The sequence below is a fragment of the Leptonychotes weddellii genome, chromosome 7 (genome assembly GCF_054177405.1).
Source record: "Leptonychotes weddellii isolate Sample4059 chromosome 7, ASM5417740v2, whole genome shotgun sequence".
Lineage (NCBI taxonomy): Eukaryota > Metazoa > Chordata > Mammalia > Carnivora > Phocidae > Leptonychotes > Leptonychotes weddellii.
The window spans coordinates 68610358-68623547 of NC_138375.1; the positions used below are offsets into that span (position 1 = coordinate 68610358).

The window sequence follows — 13190 nt, forward strand, 5'->3', positions numbered from 1 at the left end:
TCATTCTCTTTAACCAAGGTAAAGGTAAAGCAGGTTTTAAATGCTGACACCCCTTCTAGCTGTTTTCACGAATTCTAACCCAAAGGTAAATATTGTTTAGAAGAAATATTTTTAAAATATAAAGCCAAAGGACATGATTTCGTGATTAAGATTCAGAAGAAGCTGTCACAGAATAATCTTTTAATCCCAGAATCTTATTTACAAAAATTTACCGAAGAGCAAAAAAAAAAAAAAAAAAAACTGGAATGTTGATAGCCAAGGGTATTAATTGTGATTTGCTGGCCCCATTTTTACATAAACCCAGTCATGTGAGCTGGATTCCTATGTGATATAACCCTTTCATCAAATAACTTAAGCCTATTAACAAATGCTTTGATGGTACTTGGTCCCTGGAGATTTCCACTAATTGCCCTGTGCTTTTAACAGTTCCAAATATATATTACAATTGTTTGTTATAAAAACGACCAGAATGCATTTGCGGTGTGCCTTGCATCAGCCAGACGAATATGAGGATGTGCAGAGAAAGGTCTATCAGTGTACGTGATTATGCAGGAAAAGGAGCACAAAACAGACCCTTCTTCATTGCAAAGCAAGACACACTAGTCATTCTGGACTGTTCAATATCTACCAGTGATTCTGGCTATTGTTGCAAAATAGGAGACTTAAAATGCATGGCTATTTTCAAAGCTGACCAATCTTCGTGAACACCAAAGAACAAAATGAAAGGACAGATCTCAAGCCATAATTATGCTGTAAGCTCCTAGGGATAATAAAACATATCTATCTATTCTAGAACCTCCCACAGCATCTGCTATCATTCTGGCATATAACAGGCACTTAATAGATGTTTACTGACCATTCATAGCAAGATATTAAGACTCACCACAGTGATTAAAATAAATTCTAAAACTGCAACAGTTCTTGAATCAATGGGAGGCAGTGCGGTAAAATGGAAATAACTTTGGATTTGGGACCAGACAACCCAGGGTTCTACCAACCAGCTGAGTTACCTTAAGCATGATACTGATTCTCTGAGGCTCAGGCTCCTTGTTTGTTAAGTGGGGACAATATTAACTGTTCTGCAAAACCTTTAGGAAAAAAATGAAATGGTGTATACAGATCACCTAGCACGGTGTCTGGGATAAAAGAGTGATCAATGAACAGAGGCTTGGTGCTCTTTGGGTTGAAGCATGATCTTAAAAAAAGTAAACATCAGAGCATCCATTATCTAAATTGTCAGTCCTTTTTTATAAGCTGTCTGTACCTTGATATGCTATCTATGACAACAGACATAAATTTATTAAGTCAGTGTCAAAGACTGATGGATGTGCTCCATTGCAGACTAAATAACTGTGATAATCAGACCATGATAACCACGTGATGCAAAAGAACCATGTTCCTTCCTGAAAAGTAAATATTCTACCTGTTTATTAATCAGTTGCAAAATATGTCCACAGATGCAATTTGTACTTATAAAAGACATACATTTTCTACACTCCTTTTGACTGTGAGCCCATTTTCCCTTACCAGTAACTTCCAGTGGAAGAAGGCATATTGCATCCAAAAAGTAACATATGATGGACAGTATCCATGCTGGCACGAGGTTTGAAGTCAACTGTTAAGAGAAAAGGACACATGATTGTGAATACAAGTTACACTTCTGTGCACAAACTGTCGCAAGAGAAGGCATCATTCAACAGTCCCAACAGCTGTGTAACAAAGATGTTTTGTTGCTCTTAGGATAGAAGGCCCTGATTGTATAAATTACCTTTCTCATTCCTTAAGATTAAGAGCATGATCTGACAATTTAATTTAGTAGGAGAGTGAACTATTATATAACAAAAAGAGAAAGTAATCATTAATAGGCTGAAACTACACATCTACCCACACATACTTTTTTAATGGAAAACCCCTTTTGAAGGCTTGAGAGCAGTATGGGGGTACAAAATGAAAGCTCCAGGCTATGCGTTCACAATATATTCCCTTCCAGATTTCAGTAGAGTGCTGAGTAGCATAAAACACCGCACAACACTGCACAGCAGAAACCACAGTGAGTGGTCAGGACATGAGCAAAAGGATTCATAAGAGAAATTTATTACCATCTCAAAATCATGGTAGTCACTGGGATGTGATATGAAGAAAAAAATTACTAGAAAATAAAAGTGGAAAATATATCCTTTTTTGGGAAATATATCTTTACAAAAGTACAAAAGAGAGAAAAATCACTGTCCTGGATGAGCACTGTGCACTTGTTAAAGGGATACTGGAACTTATGCAAGGCCATTTCTTTTTTTTTCTCCTAATAATGGTGGTTGAAAGACATTAAAATAAACAAAAATGAGTTCAGTTCAGAGAGAAAACAAAGCAAAAACTAAAGATAAATTATACTAGTATGCATGGTCAATAATCAGCATGAGCTCCCTTTCCTGGTTTGGGTGTGGCTCATCTACTTTTGTCTGCATTCGAAATGCTGTGCTACCGGGCCAGTTTCTAAGTCCCCTTTACACAGAAAAATCTAAATAGTCTAAAATGATCTTAAGTTTCGGGTGTGTGCAAAACTGCATCTTTTAGCTCTTTGGTCTGATAAAATTAATAAAATATCATTTACTGCTAAAATGTGTATCTGAGTACATGAGTATTTATAAACTAAAAGATGTTCTACATCAAACTATAGCGCCATGACTTGCAAAGTGTGGTTGGTCAGAAAACACGGGGCGTCTCCTAGGAGCCATTTTGACTCACAACTTTCAGAGGAAATAAAAAGTCTTTCAATTACTGCACTAAAAATAAGAATTTAAAGCCTAAAAATCCCATCACGAGATATTCATGTCACCATTTAAAAAGCTAACAAAGAGAGAATGGCTGGAAAATGGACTTGCTATAACTTGAGGCTTTGTTTTCTATCATCAAAGAAGACAGTAAGCCTATGAGGTTGAAGAAGATACTTTGGAAGGAAAGAATCAATTGGAAGTTACCACAGATCACAAATCATAGAAAACCCTACTGCTAATAAGCCTAAATTTGTTACAAGAGAAACAGAAGGAATAAGAGGAATTCTATCTCCATAGACTCACTCTCAAGTTAAGTGCAGGATTTCCTTCCTCCCTTCCAAAATCCTCCCCCAGTAGCATCCCTGGCAGAATTAAATTTGAAAAAGCTCTAAGGTGGGAGTACCAGGCCTTTGTTTCTTATTCACTTTAAATTTATTTTGGTATGTGATGTAATTTGTTATCTTATATTTGTTTTTATCAAATGGCTTATATCACTCTACGGACATCCAACTTCTTGATCTGACTGTATCCACCTCCTACTCTCTCTCTCTTTTTTTCAATATCCCTCTGCCAATCCATGGGGGATTTGTCAAACAAGAGGATGACTCCTCTGCTTTTTCAGAACCTACGTAGATGACCTATGGTTCCCATTCCCTTTAAATTCATTTATTATGGGTGGGTTATAAGAGTAGGCTTCCTAAATTTGAATCATTCTGGGAATTTTGATAATAAGCCAACATAGCCAAGTGCATTTTATCAAGAAATTAACAACTGGGTGCAAAGCAACACTAAAAATCCAAGTGGAAATACCCAGCAGAAGACTGGGATTCTGTGACTCTTGTTTAAGAGAGAGTCAGAGAATTACATATTTGGGAATCACTTAAAAATTTAACCCTGAAGCCATGAGGGTGAACAAAAAGGCTCAAGACAGAGTCTTAGGGAAAGCCCTGAGCTAGCAGGATCCATGTAGGAGACCCCAGCAGGGTTGGTTTGTTTGTTTGTTTTTAAATGTTAATGCAGTGTGTGTAGGGCTGTGAAACAAGGCAAACATTTTATTTTTTAAAGAGTGGGCTATCATTAAATTCATAAAATGAAATATTAAGCAAAATATTCAGGGAAGGACAGAGAGGAGATCTGTTGGGAGAAAAAGAGATCATGAAGACATACAATCTCTATGGCTCTTCATTAGGAAGGAAAGCCAAATGTTTTGCCTGGGACCCTGCTTATGCAAGAGGATCTTCTAATTGTCCTTTGTAAAGGGCAAAAATTATACAAAGTATAACTTCTCTATCCATTTTCTGATTTTTTTCTCCTTCTGACATACTATTTTAAGAACCACTTATTTGTTCCACATTGAACTCTTACTAGATATAAGTGTTTAATTTTAGTTCCTATAATTAGAAACAAATCAATATCTTTAAGAGGTGGTAAAAGAACATTCTTCAGAGTTCCCTCTCATAGCTTACTCTCAGTGACTCATGCATTCCTCCAGAATCTCAAGATCTAATTTGAATGCTAAGTAAATTACTGGTATAGAGTGGTATATAAACATCTTTTTCACATCCTAAAGAAAGAGTATAATATCAAAGTATTTATTAATTATAGCTCAAAGTACAATTCACTGTAAGTTGAAATGAAAAATGCCGCCAGCGGGTGCCTGGGTGGCTCAGTCGTTAAGCGTCTGCCTTCGGCTCAGGTCATGATCCCGGGGTCCTGGGATCGAGCCCCGCATCGGGCTCCTTGCTCCGCAGGAAGCCTGCTTCTCCCTCTCCCACTTCCCCTGCTTGTGTTCCCTCTCTCGCTGTGTCTCTGTCAAATAAATAAATAAATAAAATCTTTAAAAAAAAAAAAAAATGCCGCCAGCAAAAGGAATGTCATATCAAAATGTAAATCTAAAACAAACAGTAGGTGCCATAAAACAAAGCAAGCCTTCGACAATTTCATTGAAGGGCCTGCTGCCAGTGGTGGGGAGGGGTCAATTGGGAAAAGATTAGGCTGACAGGTTCATTTCTTGGGTTTGCTCCATTCCTACTTATTATTCCTAGCTTTGCAAAGCAAGATCCCATCCCTAGTGAATAAGAATTAAGTCTGTTGGGCACAAGATACACATATGACTATGCTGGAGATTTCAACACTACACAAAAAGAATATGGGAAAATATTTTCAAATCACATCTTAAAAGAAATCCACCCCCCTTCTTTCTTTTTCTCCCACCATACAGCAAAGAAATAAAGGATCCAAGGGGAAGAGAACGAGAGGATAGTAATGAAAATTAACTGACAGAAAACAAAGGCAGCCTCGGGATAGCGACAAACAGGCAGAAGCACAGCCTTGTGAGAACTCAAGGGAATGTTATATCCGATAGGATTAAAAAGTGCCACCAACTCTTCCAACTCAGTAATAAGATGACAGTTGCTTCAATGGAAATGGAACTTCAGTCTCAATGGGTGTGGGTTCAGAATGTCTGATACATAAGATCAGGGAAAAGTTTACAGGCAAGTAAATGTGAGTAAGTCCTGGGAATCAAATAGTGTTGAAGGACTAAGACTCCAGAAATAGTAACTCAAGCACATTAATTAAAGGAATGCAATGGTGTGCTGAAAGTGCACAGGCTGGATGATTTCTCAAAGGATAATGTCACCTGAAGTGAAAGACTTGAAAGGATGCATGTGGGTGACATACTGAGCAGAGATACTTAGGTCTAGTTTCTGGAGTTCTAAGCAACATTTGTACTAACTGCATGAGGTTGTTTGAAATTTATGGCTTCTTTTAGCTAACATTAGACTACAATCAGGGCCATAAAATTCTCTAAGAATGTGACCTAGGATAGAATTTCATTTAGCACTTGGCTTTCTCTCCATTTTTCCTTTCCAAGTGGATATCCAGGTCTGCATGTCAAATTTTGATGTATCTGCCAGACGCAGGACGTGGAAAGATTTCGAAGAACCCATGTAGCCAAGTGTAGGAACTAGAGATTTAGGAGCTATCCATACACCTACAATCAACCCTAAATTACCACTGAATATGGGAGAAACACCCCTTTTAGCTAAATATATGCACTAGAGGAATACTACAGACCATGGATAATTAACCTATCAGATAAAAAAGAACAGACTTGTAAATGCAAATTTGGATCTTCAGAACTTAGGCATTCTAGAATTATTGCCCGTATATATATCATTAGGGATCATTACTGTTGGTTTTGTTTCCTTTTTCCTCCCAGTGGAATCATATTGTACATAGTAAACGGTTTATTTCCTATGCTGTGGATATTTTTATGTGTTATTAAACAATTTTTGTCAATGGTACTTTTTATCTAGTGCTGCACATTAGAATTATCCTATGCAGCTTATTAAAAATACAGATGCTCAAGGTCAATCCTGGATCAGTCCTAGCCCTTCCTCCATCAATATCTCATTTAAATCTGAGAGGTCATTTCAGGCAAGTGTACATGTGGTAAGTTTCACAGGTGAATCCCAGGTGATTCTGACCTCAGTCAACATTTTTAGTGGCTGAATACCTATTACATAAGCATGCTTAGAGTTTAGTTAACTCATCTTAGCCTGGATTGTATTGCCATCCTAAATGTACAGGGCAAACAGTAAAAACAAAGTTCCTTTTAAAATAAATTTATAAAAAAGTTTTTTGGGGGGGTAAAATTGGTTGATCCATCAAAATCACCTCACGTCATTTTAAGGCTGAGATCTGAAGCAGGCACACCAATTTGAGAGACTAGAGAGATGTCAGGTTTAAGACATAATAATGTAAAAGAGCTGTTATCATTTAAAAAAAAAAAAAGGCCCCAGATCTTAATATCACTTCCGTGAACATTTCTTTGTTTCCCCCAAAATGAAGATTGTATTTCAAAATCCACTCACAGAAACTGAAGATAATGCTCTAAATTGTCATGTAAGTGTAGGATATGAACATCCTTAATGTTCATCATCCTGCAGTGGGGTCAGAGAATTCAGACACATGGAAAGCCCACAGCAGCAAAGCCCATTTAGCAGCATGTTAAAAACCCACAGCCATCGCATATTATGTTATCTTCTGCCAGCTTCCTGCATAACCATAAAGCAATTCTACACTAAAATAAAGACCTTTTGCTTGAACATTTTAAATCAGAAAGTTTAACAGAGAAATTGTCATTAATTCTCGATAGCTTGGACAATGATGTACACTTCAGACAGAGTCTTTAACGTGGTTTATGAGGACTTGAGCTGCTGTTGCCAAATTAACCAAGGAATAAAACACCTGAGCAAGTCTTTAAATGGAACACAAATTTAAAATGAAATAACCCTTGATTCCGAATAAAGGAATTTTTTTTTAAAGATTATTTATTTATTTATTTATTTATTTGACAGAGAGATAGCGAGAGCAGGAACACAAGCAGGGGGAGTGGGAGAGGGAGAAGCGGGCTTCCTGCCAAGCAGGGAGCCTGATGTGGGACTCAATCCCAGGACTCTGGGATCATGACCTGAGCCCAAGGCAGACGCTTAACGACAGAGCCACCCAGGTGCCCCCAAATAAAGGGATTTAAGCACAAAAAAGAATTAAACTTCTGGATGATAGACCTTTTAAGATGGAACTTTTTGGTATATATGTCAGAACCAACTACATAATCAATAAATAGACTTTATCAGCCAGGCTATGCAAGATAAAATAGCCTAAGCTTCATTAAGCCTTCTATTTGTAATGTCATCCTTGTAGTAGTCCCCTATTAATTTCCCGCAGAATGAAACCCATTGCCCCTTCCTGCCTTTTTGGGCCGTGCATAATGCTGACCAGTCCCCTGCACCCCCCTCTCCCCCCCCCCCGCCAAATTTGCAACATGATAGCTGCCTGCACCACTCTGTACTCTGGGGGGGCAGCCTCTGAACTTAATAACCACCCCTAACCACTAACAGTTACTGAGGGCTTGCCCCAGGCCAGGCTCCCTCACTGCTCACAAGTACCCTAGAAGCCTGATCCTTTCCCCTCAAGCAGCTGAGTCTTGAGGACGGGGAGGCTGAGTCACTCGTGTGCGACCATGCGACCAGCAGGTGGTGAGGCTCACACTTGAGCCCAGTGTGCTCCTTCATCAATCATACCATTGGCCACTGGAATATTCTCCTCTCCTCTGCAGATCCAAATGGACTATCTTCCCAGATGCAGACAAAATCCTCTCTGTCTCTCACATGATGTTTGGTCTGACTAGAACAGTTCATATTCAACCTTATTAGAGTTGGTCCCTGAAGTCAGCCCCACTGAAAGAGCTGAAATGACTACTTCCGAATGACTGTCAAAATGCCACGAACCCCCCACTAATGAAGGGCATTCACACATCAAATCTGACTCAAACCTGGGCTTTCTGAATTGGCCATTTTCCTGGGAGCGCTGGGGGGTGGGTGGTATTTTGACATTACTGCAGTAAAACAGCACTGTCCAAGTGTCAGTTACTTTCTGGTGATCCCCAGACATATCTAACAGAAGACATTCCTAATTCTCAGCTTTATAAAAGATAATGAGTTGGTTCCTACTCCTCCCTCTCCCTTTGTTTTATCACCTAAAAAAAAAACCCGGGGGTCATCAGGGGTCGTCGTGTTGGAAATGTGGTATTTGGGTGATCAAACCACAGAGGGCATCCTGGAAATACTCTGAGAATAGGCGGACAGCTGCAGCTTTTCCTTCCTGATTATGACCAAGCAAATCAGATTTTACCTGCTCATCAGAGACCTATAAGTATAGCTCTTATTTGTGCTCTCTCTCCAAGTTACTTCCACTCAGAAACTAGAAAAGCTTCCGAGGGTGCTTGTAGGAAAGTACCCAATGGTCCTGTGGAGAGGCAGCCTACATTTTTCATGCTGGAGAAAATCCTGAGTGAAGAGAGAAAGGAAAGGATATGCAGTCAACTAATTGGAAACAGAAAGGTGACAGAATGACTGCATGCGGGTGGAGACTCACACGCATGTACAAACACACATACACCCACACCCTTCTATTTACTGCTGTCAGGCCATAAAATGTGATTATCCTGCCAGACCTTGGTCTTTATAGTCATATAATGACTTTATGTAATGACGCATAAGCATGATCAAAATTTTCTGATACAGGAACCCAATATCACCTGAACATGTGCTTTGTTTAGGAAAGGTCACATTTGAAAATACTCAAGTCTCACTGTGCTATTCTGCAGTAGACCTTGTTCTACATTCAAGAGAGAAACCCACGAAAATGAAGAGCAATGAATCACTAGATTAATTTCACCTATTTCTAAATTCAGTGGCTTCTATCTCATTTGTATAGTGCAATTTGATAGATAGGGACCTGCCATCATTCACCAAGGAAAAGACACATTTATTTACTGGTCATCCATGTGAGGGAAAGCAAGTGGATGAAGATGACAGTCAGATTTCTTGGCTGAGTGGGCTGCTGTCAGAGTCGATTCCTCTGAGTGTCTGTAAAACACCTTTTAGACAGCATCACAGTTCAGTGGTCAAATGCAGATTTTATCATACCTTCACCCATTCCAACCTGTGATTTTTTATTAAAACAATAAACAAAAGCAATGCTCTAGGGAAAGCTATGATTTTGTTCAAAGCATAAAAATTATATTTATCTTCATTATTGTATTTCCCCAACTACTTTAATTCACATTTAATAATTCAGTGGAGACACATAAATGCATCAAAGATGCTGTGTATGCTCATATGTAAATACGACATGCATTTGCACATATAAATTCTATGACAATTGTGATGGTATCTTCTCAAAATGAAGAAGTATGTTTATCTAAAATGAATTACATAACTAGTCACACAAGCAGAAAGCCAAAATTATGAATAATTCAAAAGCAATTCTGGCTTTTAACACCATCAAGAGAGTTTGTTTTAGTCCTAATAAGCAATCTGAATTGTACTCTGCCTTTTGTGATTTTCTTTAGAAATTTGAAAAGCCAGAGGAGAAAGTTCTTTTCAGATGTTATAATATTTGTATTCTTGTCTTCTAGAACTCTGCCAGGCTGTAATTTCTTTGAATTTTTATTATACCTCACATCCCCATTGCCTTGCCCAATATCTGGCACACAGTAGAATTTTAAAGTTTGCCGAATTTATGAACAAGTGGTTTTTCTTAAAAAAGAATTATTCCTTTATGTTCAAGTAAGAGTATAATTAAAGGCAAAAAGGTAAATTGTCAGGCGCCTGGGTGGCTCAGTCGTTAAGCATCTGCCTTTGGCTCAGGTCATGATCCCAGGGTGCTGGGATCGAGTCCCACATCGGGCTCCCTGCTCGGCAGGAAGCCTGCTTCTCCCTCTCCCACTCCCCCTGCTTGTGTTCCTGCTCTCGCTCTCTCTCTCTCTGTCAAATAAATAAATAAAAATCTTAAAAAAAAAAAAAAAAGGTAAATTGTCCACTATATGATATATTGCCTTAAAAATGGTCAAGCAAAACACTTGTTTAGTGTTCCCTCATGTATGAAGCAAACGATATTGAGTCCCCACCATATCCGGCTGCACATATCCCGCGGGCATTCAAAAACTGAAGAGGCACAGATAAGGAAAGCAGAAAGTATAACACTGATTAATGTCTTAAGAAAAGAAATAAAGTATTAAAGCCTTTACAAGAGCTCATTTCAACCATATCTAATCTTCTGATAAGGCATCCCGAGACCTAGAATTTGGGACAACCCACATTTTTCATTCGTGGCAAAGCCTTGGTTACCACTAGCAAAACTTGCACTTTGGGAATCTGGAAAAGCTACTTATGACCAAACCATAGAGGGCATCCTAGAAATACTCTGAGACAAGGCGGACAACATACAACCTATGCATCCAAACCCTTTCCCTTCCGTAAATTTTTAATCTTCACGTGTACTGGGTTTCATTTTGCAAGATGGTTTGAGGTTTATTTATCTTTTTGGCAAAACTGTGTTCCCATTAGAGAGTGAAGATAAGGGAATGAAAGAGTAATTGTATTTGATGCGAGGAAGACAGAAATGTGCTACTGCTGTATTTTGGCTCCATCTAACCATTTGATAACTTCTTTTTTTTTTTTTTTAAAGATTTTATTTATTTATTTATTTGAGAGAGAGGATGAGAGGAGAGAGAGAGCACATGAGAGGGGGGAGGGTCAGAGGGAGAAGCAGGCTTCCCACTGAGCAGGGAGCCCGATGCGGGACTCGATCCAGGGACTCCAGGATCATGACCTGAGCCGAAGGCAGTCGCTTAACCAACTGAGCCACCCAGGCGCTCCCATTTGATAACTTCTTTCATTTCTTCTTTGATTCACTATCCTCACATATAAATAAATCTGTTATGATTTTAACAGCATACAGGGAGGGGAACACATAGCTAGTAAAAAGCTTGGGCATGTTCTTTGATCCCCTGACCCTCTGCTTCCCCCTCTATAAAATGGCTTACTTATGCTTAGCTCTAAGTATCTTAGTGTCTGGTAGGCCCTTAGTAAACAGGTGGTAATGAGCTGATTGTATGAGCAAGGATTCTATATAAACTATCATCCTACCATTTGATTAAATCAAAGAAAGAGATATTCCTGTCTTTGTTTCTCTAACTATAAAATGGGACTACCCTTAGGGTTGTCCTAAGAATTAATGAGACAATACATACAAACCTCCCCTTACTTATTCCCTTATATAAATGATTGTTTGGTATTTCTCTTTGGTTTGCAATTTTCCAGTTCTAATTTGCTTACACCTAAACACCTATGGTTGCTGGATTATGCAAGATAATGGTAACCACAAATGGTAACCACAAAGTACATTAAAGGACTTGAACAAGTAACAAAATCTTTAGTATTCATGCAATCCTCCCAGCAATAAAGAAAAGGAAAAAGATACTGAAAATAATTATTAATCTTACAAGCTCCATTAAGGACCTTAGAACTCGGAATAGTTTAATCTTAGAAGGGAAGTGCCTAAGAAAATGCAGAAACATTTAGTACCCTAGTTCTAATATAGTCCTTTATGAGTTTCCTATGAATATTTTCCTTGACTGAATATATTCACTTGTACTTTTCATTTTTAATTTATGTGAAAGTAAACACATTTATATTAGGAGAGCAAGAATGCATTCCAGGATATATATTTATAGTCCCTAGAGTCACCAGCTCTGAAATCATATACTACCACCACCCTCCAGAAACAAATCAGTAACCTATTAATGTGAGACCTGTAATGTTGCTGTGAAACATGACTCTTATATTTATATAGATATGGAGACTGGCCTTCTCTTCTAAGCAAATGTGAAACAGGAACAATCAAGACTCTCTTGGAACTTGGAAAGAAAATATAAAATCAGTAAAGAAAAAAACTTCATGCAAAAATGCCTTTCAGCAAGTAAATACTGTTTTCTCCTAGGCTGCCAAAAATGTGGATATGAAATTGAGGAAAGCTTTATTGTTGATATCTTAATGACGAATTTGTATCCTAAATCACATTTAGCATTACACAAGGCACTACAATTAAGAATTTAAGTTATTCTCTGTCTTTAGAGTTCAGGATCTGGGAGCACTGTCCTTTCTACTTTTTTTTTTTTTGGTAATATTCAATTATTACACAAAGTAAGGACACTCAGGCAACACTCACCTTCTCAAGGTCTGACCTTCATTCTTAGGAATTAACTATGGGAACAAATTTTTAGAGTGCTGCTATAAGTTGTATTTTCTGTTGGAATTGCCACCAAAGTGTGTGGGGGAAAAAAACGCACATTGGTCTGGCTTTTCAGGTCTATAATGTATATTCCTGTGGGAACACCTCATGAAAATTCATCCTCAGATGGCCCTGAGGCAACTGTACACATTTTATAATTCACATAATAGCCATTTCAGACAGTCCACTTGCAGATTAGTTTCATGGGACCAAAGCACAACTCTCATTACCATTACTTTCCCTCCAAAATCAACACCTCACACCAGAAAAGTAAAGTAAAGCAGGGGGAGAAAAAGAACAAGTCCATGAATAATTTGCCAATCACACCTCCTCCCTAAACAGTTAAAAGTCTGTCATAGGCGATGGACTCTGAAAAACAAACTGAGGGTTCTAGAGGGGAGGGGGGTGGAGGAGGGGTTAGCCTGGTGATGGGTATTAAAGAGGCACGTTCAGCATGGAGCACTGGGTGTTATGCACAAACAATGAATCATGGAACACTACATCTAAAACTAATGATGTAATGTATGGGGATTAACATAACAATAAAAAAATTTTTTTAAAAAGTCTGTCATAGGGATATTTCAATTAAAACAACCTAGATGAAAACAGATGGCATTTTGTCACTTTTCCTATGTGATTTAAAGCCTTGGCTGGGGAAGGACCAGCCATTTATGATTCCTCTTATTCTATAATATAAACAACAGGACCGATGTTCCTTCCTTTCCCCCCCTCCCTCCTTCCCTTCTTTCCTTCTCTCAATCTTTCCTTCCTTCC

General features: G+C 38.4%; 1 protein-coding gene across 18 annotated transcripts in view; it reads right to left on the reverse strand.

The window, feature by feature from the left end:
• Positions 1-13190, reverse strand: part of PAM (peptidylglycine alpha-amidating monooxygenase) — a 276720-nt gene that overhangs the window by 106451 nt on the left and 157079 nt on the right. For all 18 annotated transcript variants that reach the window (XM_006728295.3, XM_031040329.2, XM_006728294.3 and 15 more), the window contains exon 5: positions 1528-1615. In XM_006728295.3, coding sequence (XP_006728358.1) covers positions 1528-1615 — 88 coding nt within the window. The remainder of the gene's footprint in view (positions 1-1527; positions 1616-13190) is intronic.